Below are 23,716 nucleotides of genomic sequence, written 5' to 3'. Positions count from 1 at the left end.
GTGAATACTGTGTTTCAGTTCATGAGTATGGCTATGCAAATCCATTCCCTTCTTCTCCATCAGAAAACAAGGTTGTAGTACTATGCAAGAAACAGGTGCGAACTTGTAACAATGCAGTTCAGCTGCCAGTGCCCTCTGTCATGCAGCTTTTGAACAGACTGAGCTGCTGCTGCATATCAGCAGACCTCCACTGCATTTATTGGTCACTCACAAAAAGAAGAATTTGACTCGGTGCCTATCCTAGCAAAAAGACAGTATAGGTATACTTAATTTAATAGTTTTATCCAAATAAGGTGAAGTCTTGTTAAGAGTGTGTAAATACTGCTCACCTGAAGTTGGTATGTGCCCGGGAGTAGGATCCTCCAGAACTCCCCACGAGATGATGTTCGGAAATAGCTGTCTCGTCCCTCAATTTTTAATCCTGATGTAAGTACAGGCTGATGTGTGTTGTTGTCTCGGATAACTCCTCGAACACCTTGATGCGCTTGGCTTATATATTTCAGTAATGCCTATATAAACAAATGAAAATTATTTGGTAATGTGTTAAGCTATTGGTTCTCTAACATTTTTTTTACTAACATAACAGTTAGCCCATTTCCCCATATTTAGGGGGTACTGGCTTTGTTTTTGTGCCTACAGACTATCTCTCCTGACAGGATATTCATGTGTTTTCATGAATCCATCTAGGCAGATGTGGGTCTGATACCTTACCATTTCATCTTTCACAGTCATCCCATATGGCACTACAAAACCCATACAACTGATAAAGTGTTGTTAAATAGACTAAGAAAATGAAAATTATTTAGTAAACATAGATTATAGTCATTTAAGGGTTAGGATAATTGACTGAAATGCATACGTACGTCTCTGTTGTCGTCCCATAGTGTAGGCAAGTCGTGCGTAAGTGGATATTTACAACAAGAAATCTCCAGTGTGATCTCCATACAACCGTGATATATATAGTTGTAGTCTTGCATTCCACCTGTGAGAAAGAAATTGTTTGCCTTTAGGCTTTGCCATGTGGCTCTTATATGGAGAATCACCCTTTATGTCAGAAAATATTTTATGGTTTAGTCACTTCCAAAAATAGAGCAATGGTAACTTCAATCAGATCTCAGTCATGTGCCCTAATTCCTCATCTTACAATGAATGCTTCACTTCAAATTCATTTACAGCCAACCCATCATGTGAAATTTTGTAACCAATGCAGTTTAAGAAATTTAAATAAACAAAAAATCAATACACAAAAAGTGTTTTTAACTATATTCTGTTTAAAGGATCAACATTTATGAGAATATAAAATTTTGATCAGGCTAATTAAAGTTGTGGATATAGCACATGCAGTGAGAATGTTATTTAACATTCGTCTCTGAAGTCATAAGGTTCTTGAAGTCTGTAAATGTCTGACATGCTCTCCTGTTATACACCCAATTTTTCTCCAGTATTCAGCGTTTACAGAATATTGTATTAATACTTGTTTTACGATGTTGGAATCAACACTGAAGAATTCGAGGCCACTCTTTATAAATAGGTACAATAGTATATAGTCCATCTGCCGTGGCATTTATTCCTTATTTGAAACAGTGAATACGTTTGTAGGCTTCAAAACATGTTTTCTATTAATTAAATTAAAATCTGTCCATTGATACACTTACCTGTAAGTGGATACCAGGCTGCTCCATTAGTTATGCCACCCTGAAACTCCCTGTCCATTCTATTACATGGATATCCGAAGTGCATTGTTGGGTGGGTTGAAGCATATACTACTGCCAGATGCTGAAATACATCATCGTCTGGTGATATTGATGGTGGATATGGCTCCCTCATATCTGCTGCGTAAGCAAGTTTACCATTAGAAGCTGAACATGCCTTTTCATCTTTAGAAACTAAATACTTTGTGTCAGATGTTACTACTACTTTTGTATAGAAATGTTACCAGTTGTCAGTTTGGTAACATTTACTTCTGTTGAATATACTGACAGTTCAGGAGATTTCTAACAAACTATGGCTTATGCCTTCATGCATAACTTTTAACTGTGACTGGTCGGTGTGCCGTCTCCTTGCGTTTAACCTTTATCATACAGAAATAGGGGATTTAAACCCCTGTAGTATGGGGTTGCTCGCTACATTTTAACTTCATGGTTAATGTTTTGGCAGCATGCTACTGTGATGTGTGGCGTGCTGGACCATGCACAAGCCATACATAAGCCATGATGCATAGATGATAATGGTTTATATCACATTAGGGTATTAATTTCTGCATTGTAAATAAACATGTTTAGACCTTTTTTGTGCTGTACATTGTGAGAGAGAGGTTGTTAGTCCTTGGTAACGCTTTAACACTTGTGTCAGAATACTTACCTCGCCTTTATGTAGATAGCTGACAAAAGGGGTACAGATAATGAAATGTTGGGAAGCAGTGGCTACAAACACACGTCTATGTTTCCAAGCATTAAGCGGCTTTGATATGAAATAGATTTTACTTTATCAAATTGTTATAATTAGATGTATATATCCTGGGACTAGTCAGTCTCTATCACATATCTTGTATCTTCTCTAATTAAAGAGAGAGAAAAAGTGTCACTAACAACGAAGACTTGGAAACACTGTGATGGTTATGGACATTAAACAGATCATTCATGAATGCCTTATAATTTTGTGTCATACGATGCCACTCATCAGGTGATCATATATCATGGGGGACCAGACTCAATTGTAGGGTGATCGAGTTTGTTTTTGGTAGGAAAGTGCCACTGGGGTTGATGTTTGACTGGGGAAAACTGTCGAAATTTCTCTTGCCAATCATCATTCCATCAGGTGAGATTTCACATTCTCATAGTGATGAGTATGAAGACGGCTGTCATCTGGAATGTTGCACTGCATAGTCTGGTAGATACCGACCCAACATTTCAGGAGCTTACTGCCTCTGTCATCCTGTTGATCAGTATATACCAGATTACACAGTACAACATTCCAGAAGACAGCCATTTCTTTCATTCCATCAGTGCTCCAAATTCATCAATCGCCGTCCCCGAGGTAACATACTTGTCCTGCACTTGGATGGACTCAGAGCAAGGACGTTTTATTCATTTTTGGATATTTCAAGTTTTTTTAATTTGATGGTAGACTGTGAACCATCTGTTATAGTTAACCTGTAATGTCCAGTGATAAGTATGTTTTAATAACCAGGAACTCTACATTTTTCCAGCAGTGTATTCATAGGTTTTATATGATTCTCAGTGTAATAATTCTTTTAAAGAGCATTAACCAGTTGATATTTCTGTTGGAGAAGTGTTGTGTGTTTGTTTTAGGTGCAGAATGAATTCTTAAATACAATTGAGATGAGCTTCTACTTCAAAGGTTCAAACGATAGGATGAGTTTATTTTGGAGAGTGAAATTAAATTTAGAAGTCGCTGAAATCAGGAAAAAAAAATTGTGATATAGCATTCATTTCAACATCAATCCTTGTCATCCTTAATCCTTGATAAAAGTGCTTACAGCACCCATTGTCTGCAGGCTGTGAGGACAGCACGTGAGAATATGAGGTAAGGAAATTCTGTTTCCACATGTGGCAAGAACTCCCAGTGATAAATAGATTATGATTGGATAGGTTGTCTAGAACCATCACCAGCTAAGGAAAGCACACAACAAAGACATATTAAGATTTGTTCAGACCAGGAGGAAGGTGACTCCAAGGAGACATCTTGTTGCTGAGCTCAGACGTATTTAAGAGACGGTAGGCTGCATCCCAGGCTGTGAATGGAATGTGATCAAAACCCTGATTGTATCAAATGACATCGTGTAGTTAAATAAAATACAATAATAAAACTAAGTAGCTAGATTTACAGAACACAGATTATAATATTGAAGTTCATCATTTGACTATATCTCCTGTTTGTTGCATTTTTATAGATTATTTTATGAAAATTACGCTAGAAATAAAACTTACTGTTCTCCATAACATTCTCATATGGGTAATTAGCAACAAGTGCCCCTCCATGTAAGCTGGCTGATAGCACAAAGGTGTTATTAGATAACCAGTCTTCTATTGCTTGCGTTTCATATTGCCGTGGCTTTGTATTGCTTTGGAAGTGGTCCGGAAAACTTCGATTCAGATCCACAAACCGGGCATTTTCCCTGCATGTCAACAGATTAAACTGCTGCCATAAATGCATAGGACATGAAGTCATTAAAAAGTACCTATATTTACAAACTATAATTCTTTTTTTATAAATGATTATTTATTAATTCAGTCATGCTTATACTGCAAGTACTACTGTAAGGACCATTTTCAACATTTTAGGGAAGTGATTTAAAATAATAATATGATTAGGATTCTTATCTGGCTACAAATAGTTTATTTTATAGCTAAAAATTTAGCACATGGAAAATCCTGTATAAGGAAAGTGAAAGGTCCCCCAACAGGAAAGTTTTGTATAAAATTTATTTGGAAAACATTATATTATTATACATTCCTCTTCGTGAATTATAATTTTTTAAAACTGCTGTTTGCGAAGTACATTCTTTTATTTTATGGATTGACCTTTTCTAGATATCCTTGATTGTTGGTAGTTATAATTTTTTTTACATTTAGGTTCTACTGTAGAGGGCTGAGAGAAGGTAGATGGTGGATGTGATGAAATTAGTGAGAAATTTGTTGCAGACACTGATTCTCGTTTGGTTGCAAATAAATATAATTATAGTGACAGTGAATCAATTATTAATAGCAGTAATAGTAGCAATGACAATCTTTAAGCAGCAAGAGAATATGTTAATACCTGTGGTAAATGGTATGTCAAAAAGAGGGGTTATGTTTTCATAAATTCTGGTGATTAAATAGTGGTGAATGTTTCCAGGACATTTTCTCTGTATCAATCTTTCATCAATACAGGTATGTGTGTTAATTTAGGAATTATATTAAATTATCCAATATCACAATGAGAGGAAGAATTTTCAGGAAGGGTGAACATTGTCATAACATTAAATGTGCAGTAGAAAATCTGGATAGCCCTTCAAGAAACTTGAGAAATCAAGAGGTCAGTCTGTTTAGAAGCGTATTGTAATTGGTCAGGTATAACTGACTGTCAAAATTTGTGATACTGAATGTTTCCTTAGATGTCTATACTTTTTTCAGTTTAACAAATAGGTCCCTATCATTACATAACCCAAATGTTTGTTACAGTTACCATTGGACTGTATCCTCAGCCATTACAATTAACTGCATATTGTAACCAATTTCTCTAGTATCTGTTTTAATCATAATGTACTCCCAAAAGACTTTGTTGCATGAGCTCTGTGTTTTATAATTTGGGGTGTATATATCTTGTTTCTACCTAACCTCAAATAATGCCAGATAAAAAGTATGAAGTATGGAGTTTTTCATAGTGCTGTAATCCCCCTGTTATTCAGTTGTCATATTCCCAAATAATTTCCTATATTACAGTGAAGGGAAAATCAGCTGAAAAGGAATACTGGTACTAACCTGCCAGGGCCTATTTCACATTTCCCTTCTACAGAAATCTCAAAGCCATCTGGGTTGAGACTGGGCAAAACATGAATCCTGGTGTTCTCCAGTAGCCAGTGAACAGTTTCATCATTGGTGTAGTTTGTCACGAAGAACTACAGACACAAAACAGAACAAGTACAGGAAACTTGAGTTGCACTTCATGCAATATTGTACAAAGTTCAATATGCTTACAATTACTGTTCAGTTACTGTCCTCTTCCTTTTATGACTAACAGTGATTTTGTAACCACAGAGTAAGATTTTCACTTGTTCAAAATCAGAAAACTGGGAAAGTGTCGCACACTCTGATACTTTAATCTTTATTAATCCACATTTACCCAAAAATTTTACATTAAATAGAAACAAAATATACAGAACATTAAACAGTTTCTTTCGGTGTCAGGAATAAAACATTTGTTAATTGTTTACATAATTGGCTGTCTGTGCATTAAATGTATACATAGCATCATTTGTTGTTCTGTATGGAAATGTATGTATTGTACATTTCACTGCACTGTAATACAGCTAAAGCATTTATTGACTGTCAGGGTTCTGAAAGTATTGAAGATCTTCGCCCATTTTTAATCTTTATTCATATTTTCTCTAATTTAAATAAGATGCTATCAAATTTCAAGGAATAGTACTGATGACTGCATTAATAAGAATGGTAATACCTGAATTAGATGAAGGAGAATCTCTCTTCCTGCTGCTTCATTTCCATGAATATTTGCAATGAGTTTCACACTGGGGATGCCAAAACTTGATTTTGGGGCAGTGCTTAACTCTAGTACCCATAGTTTATGCTCTGAAAGAGAACAGATTACGTCATTGTGATTATGTTAGCCTGGTGTCTATTTCAATTGGTACCGGGGCACCAGGATTTCCAGAGTACTTAGGTTTTACCAGTGTCCCATATTTATATTTAAATCCTGTGTTTGTACAGTAGTACAATCGGATTCAGTCTTACTCCACTTCTACCATAATATGTGTATAGTCATGATGAGACATTCAAACCTCTGCCTCCATCAATATTTAAATTAATTTGGTATGCAGAATGTATCTCCACAGTATTGTGACCGTAAAACAAGACTAGTTTTATAAAAATTCTTGTTACTTTAGATACTTACTACGCAAAGTTTCTCCTATGGAGTACAGACGCGTCATGTTTGGATATGCTGTGGCCATGTTATGCAAATACTGGCTCAGGGCACTGTAGTTGTGGTACTCAAAGTTAAGTATGGGAGTAGAGTATACTCCCACAAACAGTAATATTGACCACCACAGCCACAATTGTTTGCTGTCAACCAGCATAATTCATTGGTATTGCTCACTGGTGTGACATAACCTAACAAAAATGAAATGCAATTATTAAACCAACATAAAATCTAATTTAACACCATGGCAAAGGGCATTTCTTTAAAAGTTAATTTCCAGAGGTCCATTACTGTGTTCAGTGGACCCACTTGAATCTAGTGCACACCCTCACTCACATTTTTTAAAAGATCCATTTTAATACTATTCTCCCATGTGTACCTAGGTCTTGGAACTTGTCTCTTTCCTTTTAGATTAGTCTTTGTTTGAACTTCACATCTTTATCAAGTATTACTAGGAAGCATGGAGGATGAGATGAGCAAGACATATAGCATGCATGGAAAGTTTAGATGTGTACAAAATTTTGGTAAAAAAAAGTGTGGATCGAGACCATTCAAAAGACTGAAGTATAGATGGGACAGAAATGCTTAAATTAATCTTAGATAGGGTGGGAGGGTATAGAATGGATTTATTTGGCTCAGGATAGGGATCGGTGGCAATTTCTTGTGACGATGATAATTAACCTTGGGGTTCCATAAAAAGTCGGAATTTCTTGTCTGTCTGAATGACTACTAATTTCTCACAAAGGAATCTGCTTTATAGAGTTACTAAATTTTTTCATCCGTGCTTTATAGCCTGAGCTACTGACAACATCGTTAATTAAGCTTCAAACAAAAAATCAAGAGCAGTGAAGCAAAATCATGATGAATGTGCTTGTAAATATGAATATTCATAATACACCACATACAAATAAAACCACGTTGCTTTTCAAGGTAAACTTTAATGTCGTGTTCCCAAAAAGTAAATACATTGAACATAAATAGAATAAACTGGTATCTTATCACGCAGTGTAGCTGTAGGGGCAGGAAGTGGTTGAGGTATTGCTTGTGTGGTCCAGCAGAGGCAAGGCAAGAGTTGATGCAATTGCGGCTTATTATCTTGCACCGTAGAATGGAATAGTCAGACCAGTACCTGCAATGTCAGTGAATGCCAACATATAACAGGAAAACTTTGTCGTTTTTCACTAATTATAAGGAGGGTTGTTTAGGAATGTGATCATAGGTCTACTGGGGTGATACTTTTATCATTATTCTAAAGAGATGGAAAAATAAAAAATCGAAAGGGATAGTGGAATGAATTAAAGAAAGGGTGTAGAACTAATTCCCCGTTCAGTTTCAACGGATCGTTTCCATTAATTGTGAAATACACATCAGAATGTTCTGATAGCTTCCTTCAGGTCAGAGATAACTTGTCTCAATTATTACCGTCAGCTGCCGAAATAACCATCTGCCCATTCTGTTCGTAACTTTTGCTGTTAATATAACGCCCCTAAATCATAGAATTTTTGGAAAATAAACCTGTTTCACTAAGGCGTATAAGAGGAGTGGAGGTTAACCTCGGCACTCGATGGGGTTATGAGTCAGCTTCCTTGCCATTTAGAGGGTAGGCCTCAGGCCATGTGGACTTGATGACAATACGCGGTCTCCGCTTACGTCGTCATTTATCCAGTTGTTATAATTCATGACCTACGAATTAACGCGGTGTCTGGCCACGTGCGCGGGTACCCGGCCCAGGTGTTTTGTATCGTATGCTAATTCGGGCGTTTGACCCAATTACGTGTTGCATGCGGGTAATTTGCTAAGGATAACAGAGTGTCGTTTTTGACCCACTTCTAGGGCAAAGACCTCGCAGTTTGATTCCGATTTACGCAGGGCTCGGTCACAGTGCGGCACATAAGCAAACCAATCTCATAAATCCATTATAAGAACTGGAGGGGGAGGGAGGTTGTGGTCTGAAGCTAATGGGAGGTCGAGTCGACGAGACACCCGAGATTGTAGGCCCGAGCTATAAATCTGAGTTTTCTAGCCACTTTACTGAATTATTAATTATTATTTACATGATCTTTGACTTTATAGGGTTAAAGAAATTTTCAGTCAAAAATTCGTGTTGCGTAACAAAAATCATGATTAAATAACTAGACAACTGACTGCATCGAGCAGAATTCTTCTTCAGATTCTGATAGTCGCTTAGCTGGCAAAGAATTCCCCCCCCCCCTCCCCCACTTTTATGGAACCCGGAAGGTTCACTGCCATGTTAATAAGAATCCGCCACTGGACCCTGTAATGAGCCAAATGATCCTATTTCTGTACGTTCAATTTTAATGCGCCTCGGTCCTGCAACTGGACTCTTTCCATCTAAAATTATGTACGCAGTTCTTGTCTCCCCGTGCGTGCTACATTCCTCGCCCAAGTCATCGTTCTTGATTTGATCACCCTAATAATAACTTCATTCTTTTTAGGTTCAAATATTCTCTTCTTCTGCGTCGCTGTTTGACGTGAGAGACAACCCGTACTAATCAACGGGTAACATTGTTTTGTATATTTTGACTTTTTACGTTTTTAGATAGTAGACACAAAGAGTCCTGAAGGCTTACAGCCTTTCTTTTTGGATTTTTTTTTTCGATGTGGTACGAATTATCACATTCTTTTGTTTAAAGAAAAATATTTATAGGGCTCAATTTGAAGCTCGTGGACAGTGGCGGTTACAAGTGTGATCTACCCGTCACACTTATTTCATGCACTCGGTGCAGAGAATAAATGGTAGAGTCTACTTACCAAATTATCTTGACATTTGGCGACTGTGTTCTGTTTACGTTGGTCTTGTATGATGATGTCGCGTGCCAACCGTTACGCTCACCCCAAGCCAAGGAACTGGGATGAGATGGCGCTGTTCCCTTGCTGCTGGCGATATCCACAACAAAGGAAACTGGTGCCGAGCGTGGTGAGGGGGGGGGGGGGGGGACCGAGATAGGCGTACTCACGCGAACGCTTGGGGTGAATTGGAGCTGGACCGCTCACAAAGTCCATTGTGTAGGGTCTTCCTTTAACTCTTTGACTCCGAAGCTAGTCTAAGTAGTACATAACATTTCAGTCCGTACCGCGAAGAAAACACAACACGTTACCATTACAAAGATCAATTGGTTGATGCTGTTTAAGGTAATAGTCGCTACTTACACCGAGAATCATACGAAACGAATAAATACAGTCTGTGAGTTTTGTATCGAGCTGGGTGGTTTATAAAGTTAACACCGGTTAAAAATTTAGCGGACCAAAATTATCAAAGCTCCAGCCCATAGATACGGACATTTCTGTTGAGTGTTTATAATTTCTGCTACGTATTCGGGAAGTCCCGTCAATTAGACTTGATATCAGGATTGAACTTTTAACCTGCTTTTTTTTCTTAATTTCCCTAAACAAATGCTGGGATAGTGCCTTAAATTAGGCCACGACCGCTTCCTTCCATATATTTTTTAAAATTATTGTTTAAGAATCACCCGATCATTTGACACTACTGTCAGCATCGAATTATCATCCCTATGAAGGCGTATTGCGGGCGTGGAGGCAAGGCCCCACGCGTCCTCGACCTTGGCACTAGATGTAAATATTTACGAGTGTCCTTCTTCGAAATCAGCTACCTTTGGTGAGATGAAAATGAGTAGGACTATCTTTGATCCTGCCTGTAGTTGAACCTCAGACATTTGTCACGCAGATGTTATTCCGTCCCTTTCAGTACTCATATGGTAAATACATTCCCCGATTTTATGAAACCAACCCACAGGTTCGTCATTGTGTTTATAAAAACCCACCATTGGCTCAGATCTCGAGTCTCTACAATCCAATTGACGTCTTCAAACCTTATTTTTCCAAAATCCATTTTAGTATTATCTTCCCACCTGCGCCTGACTCTGTGTCAAAGGTTTTATGACCATAAGTTTGCAATTATCGTTTTTCGTGTGATCCCTCTGTTCAATCCTTCGTTACTGCATGCCCCTTTTATCCAAACAAGCTTTCCGGAACGCGTTCTGAAACACAAGTATGATAACAACTTCCGGTCATACATAATAGTGCCAATATGGCAGCCGTGCGAAATTTGAGGTGGCGGCAACACTACTGTAAAATTCTGCGTGGTATTAAAAATACGCAACATTAAGGAGATAAAATAACAGCATTTATAATGTCAGAAACTGAAGTCATCTTAGCGTGATGTAAATTTGTATTACGATATTTTATAAACGCTGGTATTCAAACCGTAATTTTCTACGAATATTTTAAATTTGAATTTATTATGCTGGGGAAATGACTTATCTTCTGGACTGCGACGCCTTGTAGTCTTGTAGGTGGTTGACGAATTAGGAATTCAAGACTTTAACACTTCGGAAGTTACGAAACAAAAATTTACATTGAGCGGGGTGGAATAACAGTAAGCCTTTTGGCCGACTAAATTATTAGAAGAGCGTACTGACGTCAAGCGAGAAATCAGGGATCATGCTTAGAATTATTATATAGAGATGGCAGAACATGCCTATATCAACTCTCAAACCTGGTTATTGAACTTGCCCACAGAGTGCAGTGTGTTGCGTTGAATTGTGTGTGAAGCATTGAATTATGGTGTTTCGCCTTTAAAGATCGTATTTGGTCTAAAGTTAAATATTTAATTACTGGTGTTGTGAGGCCATCACATATTTCCTAATACAAAACGAACCTAACCAAATCACACAAGGCGTAATATTCCTAAGAGCATTAAAAAATGGTATTAGAAGTTTGACATTTCTTAGCAATAATTGGATTATGTTGACAGCATAAACTATGACGAACATTGGTGTCGAGCATTATTCCCACGACTAATCTAACACATTTGATGTTTTGTATGTTGTCAGGGTGGCAGCTTACTGAATCTGTAGCCAATTTTCATACTAGCATTGCTGTAAGATGTAATTTTTTAATACCATTTCTGGTTAGTGTTATATAAATAATAATTTCCTATGATTAAGAATTCAAAGTTTTTTATTTTTGTAAAGCTGCCAGAAGCTACTTCTGCCTGTCTGTACCACACTTGTGGAAATGAATAGACAATATCGTCATACCAAAGGAACATTTCCGACATTCCTCTCTCTTCTGTAAAACAATTATGAATATTTCTGAACTTAAGTTGCAGTGGTTTTGTTTGTTGCAAACTCTAGTGTGGATGCTAGTAAGGTGGATATTTGCAGAATGTTAATAAAATTCTCAACATTTCCTCTTTTTTTTCTTTCTTTCCCTATTTTTGAACAAATAAGTCAAAGTGAGCTGCCACATATTCTTCATTGAAACTGTGAATGAGTAAGTAAAAAGAAAAAATGTTGCAATTGGATATCTTCATTTGTTTCAGAATAACCATGAGTGAAATTACTAGAAATAATTTTGAACAAAAGTATCCTAAAATAGTAGAAAGTTTGAGAAATGCTGTTTTCATTGCTGTGGATACTGAATTCACAGGTCTTCTATCTGACCCAGATTTTAAAGCCAGGTAAATATTTTTTATTTTATTAGAATAATGCTATACAGTATTAGATAACAAATTTATGCTGTAACTCATAAGTAGGAAAATAGCTTTATAATATGTTGACCATGAATAGTTGAAGTTCAGGACTATTTACAGGTGTTAGACCTTACATAAACCAGTATAACCTGCCAGATTCTGTGTGAGGTTAGGTTTTATGTAACTATTTCCATAATTTCTTTCCACATTTTAATACATAATGATGGCAGGGGCTTGAGGTAAATCATGCTGCATTGGGTTTATAATATTGATTTCTTTTTCTCCTAGCTTATTTGACACCAGTAATGAAAGATATGACAAGTTACGCCGAAGTGTGCAGCACTTTATTATAATGCAAATTGGGATATGTACCTTCAGATTTGTTCAGGACAAAAATAAATATGAAGCCAGCAGATACACATTCTATATATTTCCAAAGTCTTTTGCATCTGTGGATAATAAATTCATGTGTCAGGCATCATCATTGGAATTTCTTTGCCAACATGATTTTGATTTTAATAAGGTACGAAAAGTAATACATTCTGAAAAGACGATATCTTGACTTTATTGGAATTATTTTAATTTGCCTGCAGAATATTTTCTATTCTCTATTTCTTTTGATGTAACAAATGACTGAAAGTTTTACCTTGTTATTTCTGTTGGAACAAATGGCTGATAATTCTTGCTTGTTAGTTTGTATATGAAGGTGTCCCATACCTGAACCAACAGCAGGAAGCTCATTTACGCAAGCAATTGAATGAAGGTTCTCTGTTCCGTCATTTGGAACGTACCATATCACTGGAAAATGAGAGGTCTATACAGTTGGTATGTTCTCGTGTGGCCGAATGGTCTGCCAGTGCTGTGCTCGGAGATGTACTAGAGCTGAGTGACATGGACGTCTGCAAAGGAGAGAAACCGCTGGCTTACGTCGTGCACAAGGAACTTCGACAAAGATTTCCCAATGTTTGGACCTTCCCGGATAGTGGATTTGTAAGTTAATTTAATGGGAAGTTTCAGTTTTGTAGGTTTTTTGACATTGTTATGCATTACTGTCATTATTTTAACTTTTATCGTATGGGAATAGGGGATTTAGAAAAAAAGTTGACGTAATTTGTGGAGATTGAATTTGAATGACTATATGTATAATAACTTATGTGCATGCTATTTTGAAATTTAGATAAGAGTTCAGAAGATATCTGAAGAGGAGAGAAAGGCACGTGAGGGAAGCAAAGATGAAAATGAAAGCTTGGAAGCAGACTTGATGGATTCGCTGCTCGGATTCTCTCGATTGTTTAAACTGCTGGTAGAACTTCAGAAGCCCATTGTTGGACATAACTTTCTGATGGATCTCATGATTATGTACAGCCAGTTCCATGAACAATTGCCTAGTAAGTTTTCTCTGTATTATCATTGTTATGATCTACATTATAAAACATTACCTTATAGTAATAATAATAATTTATGTATTTCAGCTCAGTTAAGCGACTTCAAGGAGAAAATTCACAGAATGTTCCCAGTAATTTATGACACTAAATACCTCAGTTTTGAGATAAAGAAGATAATGAAAAGAGAAGGTAAAATTCTTTGTAATATTTTATGTTGAATCTCACCTGTAAATGTGATTCCATTCATTGTTAACCGAGAACTGCATTCCTCCAAACCATTGGTACAGACCAAACATTTTGGCTGGACACTAACTAATCATAATTTTATGTGACTATGATGAAAATTTCCACATTGAAAACTATGTAGAAGAAAGCTATCTTTTGTTACCATTTAAGTCTGTTCAAGGTGTTCTAAGGTTTTTGGGAACAGATGTTTTACTTTAGAGACAGATCGAGTACAGGTAGCCCTTGATTTACGCCGGGATGTGTCCCTGGACGAACCGGCATAAACGGAATCAGCGTAAATTGAAACTCTTTTATAATGTAAATCAATGGGAAGTCAATGGTATGCGTTCCCAGCACCCAAACATTGACGAGTAATATAATGACATTACATTTAAAGCTCTGAAATAACGTAGATAAAATAAAGGGAATTTAAAAAATATATTCCTTTGAAAGTTTAAAGCACCAGGAATGAAATTGCATAAGAGCAAACTTGCATATGCAAAAGTTTGCATTTCACAAACAGCTTTTACCGATTCATGGATCTCATTGCAGCAAATTCGCATTAACGAGACATACAAAATTGCAGAGATGACTGTGTTTATAATTTTTATTCAAAATCAGCGATGTAAGAATTACGATTTAGTATAAGAATCAGTATGAGGTACATTGTAAAACGTTATAAATAATAGTAAAATATATTTTTTTTCACTTTTTGACTTGCTGGTTTAAAAATCGGCGTTATTCTGAATCGGCGCAGATTGAACCGACGCAAGAAGAGGGCTACCTGTACAGTGATTTTTTCCATGATGAACCATTCTCAGAAACTCTCACATGCAATTTACACCCAAGACTTGATGATAAAATTTTGGAAAGCCTATATGCTTTATGCAATGATACGCGGTAGTCGAATACATAAAGACTAGTCAAGAAGCAATGCATAAAAGGATGAACTGTAGTGATATATTGGTACTAAAGTACTAGTATGTGTATTCATTCATACACCACTTTCGTTTCATTGCTTCTTAAATATTAATTTAATCTCATGATCTGATTAAAATTATGCCAGCTTTAAGGATAAGTTCAAACATTAGCAGATTGTTAATTTATTATTGCGTGATATTATTATAATATTTGTTTCTGACAGGTATGTGGGAATCAAATATTTTGAGTCACCTGTACCATTTCTTCAAAGAAGGCCGCGGAAGATATTTTGTGTTGTTCTCGCCCGTTATAGAAATTAAAAATGAAGCTGAAATTCATGGTACGTATTGAAGGGATTAAATGTTATAAGGTTTATTAGTCACTCCAGAAATATTTGAAGTAGTGTTATTGATAGTTTTTTGGGTTATGAAATACAAATTCTGCAAGGAAGCCAGAAACACCAGTTGACCTGAGATGTGGTATTGAATTTGTTTTTATGGTCGTTTATCTGGCAGTGTACCTACAAATATATCTGTTCACTGTGCGTTGCACGTACGTTAGTTTAGATTCTGTCACACGCAGCCTGTAGATGACAAAAATTTAAACATTTTACCATTTGGGGAAAAAAATGTAACAATTTTTTTAATAGTTGTGTAGGTCGCAATAAAATTCTATTCATACACTTTTGTGGCCTTCAATGTGTGTCTGTGTTGCTTCTTAGATGTTTTCATTTTGTGTTGCACGTGAAACGCATTTTTGAAGATAAAAGGCACGTGATTGTTTCAGATCCACAGATGAAGGATCAGGAAGTAAGGGCTGATGAGTCAGGACGGAATCAGGATCTTGATGTGAAATTTCATGAAGCAGGGTGGGATTCCTTCTGCACAGGATATTGTTTTATTCGGCTGGCGCACATATTTGCTCATGTGACCCTAGATTGGTATGTACTAAATAACATGCGTGTGTAGAGTTCTTTTATGTTTTGGAGATGTGATTCTAAGCAAAAGACAGAATATGTGTATATTTATGTAACATGTTACAAGTTTACTCCAAGAACCTGAGATTAATTTTGGATTACTTAGCTAATTTTTTTAAGTACAGGCGACTCTTGTTATATGTGGAGATTGTGTTATTGCAAATCGCCAAATTTTTTTAAATGTGTAAATGTGAGGTATGTGACATGTCCCATTGATTTTTGAGTGATTTGCCATGAGAACGAAGCCTTAATTTGTAGTCCCCAAAGTCAAAATGGTGGGGTAAGTCATTAAAACTGCTAATGCAAGTCAGTCGGCCTCTGCGGCAGCTTGTACCGTGGCCATAGAAAGTATATTGATGCTGCTCATAATACAGATAATGAAGGTGCATATTACAAGATGTGCCTGTACAATAAAAGTTAATTTGATGGGTACAGCCTACGAGAAGTCTGATGTCATAAGTGTTTTTAATGTGTCGTCAATATAATGTTAAATGTAGGAATATTTTTCAGTTGTAACAAAAGCACTCATTTGCTGTTCAATTCTTTTTGATACCATAAGGGTTTTTATCATTTTATGTAATTGCATGAACATGCATATTTTGATGTGGCATAGTGATTATTTTATTATTTTTTTAAATGAGTCTGATCTTTTTTGTATTGTGTAAGATTACATCTGGTAGCATATCCTAGTCACAAATGCTATTATGAGTTGTTGCATTCCATTGCATTCCAGTTATTTCACCAGCAACTGTCACTGTTGACCACTCTAGAATGGGAAGATAAAGTTTGGTTACAAGTAAAATCTCATTGAGTTGTATAGTTTGTCAGCTGGCAACTTCTCGTTGCCAAACCCCTGGAATATTGTGTTGACTTACAACTGAAAGTTGTCTCTCAAACATGCTCTTTAATTATATAACTAACTAACTAACTAGATGGCTTACCGAACCCGAAGGTTCATCACCGAATTAACCAAAGCGTGTATTTATACCTACAGAGGGACATTTCACACTTGCACGTGTGCAGCTGATAGTAACAACTTTATGCGCAATTGTCCGGGACCAACAATGGATGTAAAGAAAACGTTATATTTTCTTTATCTAAGCCTTGGATTAGCTTAACTTAGCTTACTCGAGTGTTAGTTTGCAGACGTGCGCGCTGTAGCTCTGCTACTGTTTTCCTGGTTTTGATTTACCGTTGCGAAAGTTTTGTTCGCTTCATTGTGGAGTACACTTTCGCTCCGTTACTAATTTTATCCTTATTCTACGTATTTGAAGTACAGAATGAATTCTAACCAACCAACTAGATGGCTTACAGAACCCGAGCGTTCATCACCGAATTAACCAAAGCCCTCCACCGGACCCTGTCCTGGGCCAACAAAATCCAGTCTCCTTCAACTCCTATCTCCCATAGATCCCGCCTGAGATTATCCTCCCATCTACGTCTAGGTCTCCCCAGCGGTCTCTTCCCCTCAGGCTTCCCAAATAGTGGACCCAACCAACTAGATGGCTTACAGAACCCGAGCGTTCATCAACGAATTAACCAAAGCCCTCCACCGGACCCTGTCCTGGGCCAACAAAATCCAGTCTCCTTCAACTCCTATCTCCCATAGATCCCGCCTGAGATTATCCTCCCATCTACGTCTAGGTCTCCCCAGCGGTCTCTTCCCCTCAGGCTTCCCAAATAGTGGACCCAACCAACTAGATGGCTTACAGAACCCGAGCGTTCATCAACGAATTAACCAAAGCCCTCCACCGGACCCTGTCCTGGGCCAACAAAATCCAGTCTCCTTCGACTCCCATCTCCCATAGATCCCGCCTGACATCCTCCCATCTACGTCTAGGTCTCCCCAGGGGTCTCTTCCCCTCAGGTTTCCCAACCAATACCCTGTGCACACCTCTTGTCCCATCCATGCGCGCTACATGTCCCGCCCATCTCACTCTTCTCGACTTAATCACCCTCACAATACTGGGGGAGCAGTACAGATTTTTAAGCTCGTCATTGTGCAGTTTTCTCCACGCCCCATCGTCTTCCCTCTTAGGCCCAAATATCCTCCTCAACACCCGATTCTCAAACACCTGCAATCTGTGTTCCTCCCTCTGAGTGAGAGACCATGTTTCGCACCCATACAAAACAACAGGCAAGATTATTGTTTTGTATACTTTAATTTTCAGGTTCTTAGAAATCAGACGGGAAGACAAAATATTTTGGACTGAGAAGTAGCAAGCATTTCCGGAATTTAGTCTCCTCCTAACTTCCTCACAAGTATCATTTTGATTTGTTATTGTTGTTCCCAAATATTTGAACTTTGTAACCCTTTCAAAGGATTTATTAGCTACCCTAAGATAATTTTGCCCGCCTGTCTTCTGATGACGAGATACTAACATGTACTTAGTTTTTTCTGAATTTACTTCCAGCCCCACTTGTCTACCAGCCTCTAGTAAAACTTCTGCGTTCCTCTTTATTGTATTTATATCGTCCCCCAATAAATTAACATCATCAGCATATGCCAATAGCTGATGTGTCCCGTTCAATTGCAAACCCTCCTGCCTACCTTGGACCTTCCTGATGGCGTATTCTAGCGCAAAGTTAAAGAGCAAGGGAGACAAAGCATCTCCTTGTTTTAGACCGTTCTTGATGAGGAATGTCTCAGATACATATTTACCTACTCGAATTTTGCTGCAGGTTTCATTTAAGCACATTTTTATTAGACCCACTAGCTTCTTTGGTATACCAAATTCAATAAGAATATTATATAGCACTTCTCTCTTCACAGAGTCATAGGCTTTTTTGAAATCTATAAATAACTGATGTACAGTCCCACCGAACTCCCATTTTTTCTCTAGTATCTGACGAATGCAAAAGATCTGATCAATCGTTGATCTGTTTCGTCTGAACCCACACTGATGATCCCCAATAGTTTCATTCGCATATGGGGTTAATCTTGCCAAAAGAATGTTGGATAGAATTTTGTATGAGGTTGATAGCAGCGATATTCCTCGGTAATTACCACACTCAGTCTTGTCCCCCTTCTTATAAATAGGAATAATTATGGATTCCTTCCATTGATGTGGCATCTCTTCCTTATCCCAAATTAACTGAATAAGCTTATGGATCCTCATATGCAACCCTTTGCCACCTGCTTTAATTAATTCGGCCGGAATCTGATCAATTCCTGGAGATTTATAACTTTTCAACTTCCCAATGGCTAGTTCCACTTCATCTAAGCTAGGTTCTGGCACCAACAGTTCAGCTGTATGCATTTTAATCTGTCTAATATCACCAGTATTATGAACATTTAAGAGCTCGCTAAAGAAATTTTTCCACCTATTCACAATTTTTATTGGATCTGCAAGCAAATTGCCACTATCATCCTTTACCAAATTAGTCTGGGGTTGATATCCTTTCTTAAAGTTATTAATGCCTCTGTACAGGTCTCTGATGTTTTTTTCCTTATTATTTGTCTCAAGTTCAGCAATTTTGCCCTTCAGGTATTCCCTTTTCTTAGTCCTAAAGGTTCTACTAGCCTCACGTCTCACGTTACATAGATTATCCGCATTTGTTTTGTTTGGGTTCTGCAACCATTGAAATTTTGTTTGCTTCCTTCGATCTATTAATTTTGAACATTCTTCATCAAACCACGGTTTATTTTGCTTTCTCCTGTAGTATCCTAGTTTCTCTTTTGCTGAAATTTTGATGCAGTTTCTGACATTTTCCCACTCCCTGTTGATGTCCACACTTTCATTATCCTCATTTGTCTCTAAAATTTGAAACCTATTCGAAATTTCAACTTGATATTGTTCCTTTGCCTCTCCCTCACTTAATTTTTTCAAATCAAATCTTTCTGTGTCAAAATTTTGTTTAGTTCGTCTACTTACTGAAAGCCGCTCCCTCACTTTTGCTACCACCAGATAATGATCAGTGTCGCAATCTGCTCCTCTGAATGATCTCACATCAATTACATTTGTCTGCCTTCTCTTATCTACTAAAACATGATCTATTTGATTGTGTGTTCTGCCATCTGGGGAAGTCCAAGTGTATTTATGAACATCACGGTGTGGAAATTTTGTACTTTTTACAATTAAATCTTTTGACGTAGCGAAGGTCACTGCTCTGACGCCATTATCATTACTAAGTGCATGGAGACTCTCGCTGCCTATTGTGGGTTTGAAGACATCCTCCCTCCCAATTTTTGCATTGAAATCTCCTAGCAGAATTTTCATGTGATACTTGCCAAATGTATCAAATACTGATTCCAATTCTTCATAAAAGCTATCCTTGATATCATCGCTTTTGTCTTCAGTTGGGGCATGAACATTAAGGACAATGATGTCGCACCAACGTCCTTCCAAAATTACGTAAGACAACCTGTCACTAACAAATTCTACTCTCTTAACTGCTGCCCTAATTCTGCTATGAACAAAAAAACCCGTCCCTAGCTGATGATTGTCATTCCCCTTTCCATAGAAAAATGTAAAATTGTCCACTGGGATCGTGCCCTCCCCCTCCCATCGCACTTCCTGCACTGCCACTAAGTCTAACTTATAATTCCCTAATTCCCTACACACTGATTTCAGTGCCCCAGCCCTATAGAGGCTCCTAATGTTCTTTAATTATATAATTTTTTAAAATGTCTCTTGTATAAAAATTCTGTATTTTGCTGTCTTGTAAGTCCATAATTTAGATATCACTTTGTTACAAGAATTAAAAATCTCTTGAAGATTTCTGTCTTCTGGGTTGTTGCCCTGATGACGGAGGCAGTATGACCTCTGAAACGTTGGTTAACATCGACCAGACTACACAGCGCAACAACCCAGAAGACAGAATTCTTTATACTCACCGATGTGAAAACCTCAAATCTTACATAAAAATCTCTTCTTTATTTCTAGTGTTTCTGAAGGAAGAATGCTAACGAGCAGAGAACTTCTGTCAGGTGCCGCGTCCAAGAAGAATTGTGTGAATTTAATTCGAGCCAGTGTATCCCACATTGTAAGCTTTTGTCATAGCTTTGTTAGTGCCACTACTTTAGAAATACTAGCTTTAACATTGGTGGCGGGGAGGCCAAGGCCCCACGAAAGGGCTGTAGTGCCACCAAGTAGTAGTAATATTGGCAGACATGCAGAAGAGACATGGGGTCTAATGCTGGAAAGAAGCTTATTTTATCATTATTTCAGTTCATATGTCTACTCTTCCATTGTCTTTTACACTAATTAACTAAATTTAATATAGCTTGATGAGAACGTCATGCCACAGGAGGTCATCTTGCTTTTATAATTTTTAATTTTGTTCTGTTGCCAGTATGGCAGCTGTAGGGTCATTTGATATTGGCACTTAACGTAAGATCTTGAATTGTTGTCTGGGTATTAAAGCTTGGAATAATACAAAGCTGTTTTCAATATAATTGGTAATTCTTGTGAAATGTAAAACAGCTGATTGAAATCTATATTCAACTTTCACTGCAGTGGCAGTAACTAGTCTAGACACGTGAACTTTCGATGGTGACGTAAACATATCTGCGAATTTTGTACTGATCATTTTTGTATGTTAAAGTTACATAATCGTGACTGTTGTATAAAATGTGTGAGGTTATGTATGACAGATTTAATGTTCTCGGAATCTGTTGCTTCTGGAAATATGCACAGGAAAGGATCACTGAATTGTGTAGTTATTAATTAAGCTCTTTCGTATTTCTTCATCCATTTCGGCCTGCGTCCTATGCGGAAGTTAATCGATATATTTATCATTTTTCAGTGCTTGGACGGTCCTGATCCTGCATCCGAGAAGCCACAATGGATTCATGTTCAGACAAAGACTTTCCAAGCCATTGACATCTCAAAGGTAAATGTTTCAATTGAGAATTTAATTCGTTTAATCGTCGTGTACCATATTCACGTGCTTCTTATCTTTCTATGATGATTTTGAACGGTGAATGGGGTTGGATATGGAAGTGACTGTGGACCATTTCATTAAAAAATAAAGCTGTCCCGCTACGTGCCGTAATGGTTCGTGGCGGGAAGAGGACCACTATATATATAATGTTACGTGTTACAAAGAACAGCGTCTCTTATATTTTTAGTGGCATATCTGCATTTCTTTCAGGTAGCTGAACTATTTGCTAGATTTGGCGCAGTGGACGTGAAGCCATTTACCAGATTCAGGGCACTAGTAGCCGTGGGGAACTGCAGAAGGTACGCGAAGACTACATTTTTTATGATTAATCTGGTGTGATATATAGCAGATGCAAACTGAGTTCATTTTGGGATAAGAATGGACGAGATTAAAACATTGCCTTCATGTCACAATCACCAGGTATAAAATGCCTCCTATATTTGAGATGTAAGTGTACTTTTTAATTTTCAGTGCCAGTGACATCGTGACACAATTTCAGAAGCACAGAGACTTTAACGTGAGCTATTATCACCCCATTCGTCATTCGCCTGTTTTACGGGGATTTCTGTGGTAAGTATTCTGTGCTGACAGCTTTGAATTTTATCTAATTTTAACCAAATAGTGTACTAAGTGTAAAGAGTGTCTCATCTTTTTATCCAGTTCAGATCCTTGTGCCGGACTGTAGCCGTTGCTATTAGCGGTGTTGGATCTTTGGTTTTACCAGCAAACATTTACATATAAATCAAATGGAATTGTACATGTAAGATTTGAGGTTTTCACAGCGGTGAGTATGAAGATTTCTGTCTTCTGGGTTGTTGTGCTGTGTAGTCTGGTCGATGTTAACCGACGTTTCAGAGGTCATACTGCCTCCGTCCTGACCAGACTACACAGCGCAACAACCCAGAAGACAGAAATCTTCATTTGGTACTGTGTTTGCACATTGTTCTAAGAACTAATTTTTTATATTTATTTAATTCTGTTCATTGCCAGTTCAACCCCTGGGATAGAAATACTTCTTTATTGTCAGAAATACTGAACATCGTAGTAAAGTGAATTGAATTCCCATTTCATATTTGGGAAGTTTCAGTTTTGATACTGGACCCTGAGGGTTTCTGTTTTGACTTAGATGTATTGTAGTTTTTTTCAACCTCTCTAGACACACTCTTGGAACGTACTTTAAAGTAGGCCATGGTTTCTTCTTTCCACATCCCTCCTAATGATCGTTTACATTTGTCTTCCCATTTGATGCTGTGTAACTTTCCCGTTGAGAAAAGTAGGCAGAAGAGCGAGTTAGGTAAGTGTCTTGGATGTAGGCAGTACAGAAATTCTTTATGCATATTTCCAGGACTGGATTAGTTGTATCAGGTGGGATTTTTGCCTGCCTTCTGTTTAAAGAATTCGACAGAATCACAAAGTCCTAGTGCTGCTTAGCAACCACAAGCAGCATGACGCCATGAATCCTGCAGCAGAAGCAACAGAATGTTTAAAACGACAAGAAAAATGTTACCTGCGTCAGCATCAAAGGTAGGAAAACGTAACAGTGCGAGTAATATTTAAGTTTAGTGCCGCATGCCATTCGTGTTGTAACGTAGTGTCGTTTCGTAGTCTGTTTAATGTTGAAATATTTTATATCTGGCATAAAATCGTAACTCGTATGTGTAAGAAGATCGTATCCATAAACTTGAGAATTTGTTTGTAGCGGCGGATGTGTGTGTTAAGGAATTTTGGCATGAAACGTAACAGATATATGTGCGTTTCAATAGTCTCGTCTTAATGGAATCTTCATAATGTACTTCTGTTCTGTACGTTCGATCATCGCCATGAGAACTTCGCATCTCACCTTTTTATTTTGTTCGTAACTAGTTCCGCACTTTTCTGTTTTCAGTTGGAGAAGGGACTTGTCCGTTCTATCATCATTTACGCCAAATTTTTAGTGAAAACACAAAGCATGTCATTATTCTAATTGCAATAGGCTGAAATACGTAAATTTTATCTTGGAATTAATTGCATTTAATTTTGAATAAATTCAGCAGTCTTTTGTATTTATTTCGTATGCGGAACGCATACTTTGCTGTTTTGTTATAAAACACTTAATGGTTTATGCAGGTAGGTGATTTATGTTAAATAAAGTGAAGTATCATTTCTTAA

At 37.4% G+C, this 23,716-nt stretch overlaps 3 protein-coding genes across 13 annotated transcripts in view; 2 read left to right on the top strand and 1 right to left on the bottom strand.

Annotated features, from left to right (window-relative positions):
* gry (trafficking protein particle complex subunit 11 gry) overlaps window positions 1–3,964 on the top strand; it is a 20,426-nt gene extending 16,462 nt beyond the window's left edge. Inside the window, exon 21 of one of the 2 annotated variants that reach the window (XM_087349056.1) lies at window positions 3,312–3,964. The gene's annotated coding sequence lies outside the window, so the exon portion shown is untranslated. Of the gene's footprint in view, window positions 1–18; window positions 2,645–3,311 lie in introns of those variants that run through there. The other variant, XM_022060306.2, reaches the window with a different exon arrangement.
* LOC110828034 (carboxypeptidase D) overlaps window positions 1–9,590 on the bottom strand; it is a 13,166-nt gene extending 3,576 nt beyond the window's left edge. For 3 of the 6 annotated variants that reach the window (XM_022060321.2, XM_022060322.2, XM_022060317.2), the window contains exons 1-9: window positions 9,433–9,590; window positions 6,634–6,851; window positions 6,181–6,311; window positions 5,484–5,620; window positions 3,951–4,138; window positions 3,677–3,754; window positions 1,656–1,832; window positions 864–982; window positions 330–509 (exon numbers count right to left, since the gene is read on the bottom strand). In XM_022060321.2, the coding sequence (XP_021916013.1) occupies window positions 330–509; window positions 864–982; window positions 1,656–1,832; window positions 3,677–3,754; window positions 3,951–4,138; window positions 5,484–5,620; window positions 6,181–6,311; window positions 6,634–6,817 (1,194 nt within the window). In that variant the 5' untranslated portion in view covers window positions 6,818–6,851; window positions 9,433–9,590. The remainder of the gene's footprint in view (window positions 1–329; window positions 510–863; window positions 983–1,655; window positions 1,833–3,676; window positions 3,755–3,950; window positions 4,139–5,483; window positions 5,621–6,180; window positions 6,312–6,633; window positions 6,852–9,432) is intronic. The other 3 variants (XM_022060318.2, XM_022060319.2, XM_022060320.2) reach the window with 3 other exon arrangements.
* Window positions 4,583–23,716, top strand: LOC110828033 (pre-piRNA 3'-exonuclease trimmer). Of its 5 annotated transcripts, none has more exons than XR_015535231.1 (14): window positions 4,583–4,892; window positions 12,026–12,163; window positions 12,464–12,698; window positions 12,869–13,165; window positions 13,353–13,563; window positions 13,648–13,749; window positions 14,930–15,046; window positions 15,493–15,646; window positions 20,569–20,668; window positions 21,431–21,517; window positions 21,779–21,867; window positions 22,040–22,138; window positions 22,914–23,092; window positions 23,454–23,716. XR_015535231.1 is itself a non-coding variant. In XM_087349065.1 (13 exons), the coding sequence occupies exons 2-13, from the start codon at window positions 12,033–12,035 to the stop codon at window positions 22,251–22,253; spliced, it is 1,647 nt and encodes a 548-aa protein (XP_087205191.1). In that variant the 5' UTR covers window positions 11,222–11,407; window positions 12,026–12,032; the 3' UTR covers window positions 22,254–22,371. The 5 variants fall into 5 exon arrangements, 1 of the variants encoding a protein (XP_087205191.1); XR_015535230.1 differs by lacking the exon at window positions 4,583–4,892 and adding an exon at window positions 11,222–11,407; XR_015535232.1 differs by lacking the exon at window positions 4,583–4,892 and adding an exon at window positions 11,591–11,611.

The sequence above is a fragment of the Zootermopsis nevadensis genome, unplaced genomic scaffold (genome assembly GCF_977971745.1).
Source record: "Zootermopsis nevadensis isolate Lab colony 2312 unplaced genomic scaffold, Znev_1.0 Znev_ptg000015l, whole genome shotgun sequence".
Classification (NCBI taxonomy): Eukaryota; Metazoa; Arthropoda; class Insecta; order Blattodea; family Termopsidae; genus Zootermopsis; species Zootermopsis nevadensis.
This window is presented reverse-complemented; position numbering and strand designations above follow the sequence as displayed.

Excerpts from the sequence above, each read along its gene's own strand:
- LOC110828033 (XM_087349065.1), top strand. The coding sequence starts at position 12,033 with ATGAGTGAAATTACTAGAAATAATTTTGAACAAAAGTATCCTAAAATA. Across the intron at positions 12,699-12,868 it reads ATGATTTTGATTTTAATAAG|TTTGTATATGAAGGTGTCCC; the intron begins GTACGAAAAGTA and ends CTTGCTTGTTAG. Across the intron at positions 13,166-13,352 it reads CCTTCCCGGATAGTGGATTT|ATAAGAGTTCAGAAGATATC; the intron begins GTAAGTTAATTT and ends TTTGAAATTTAG.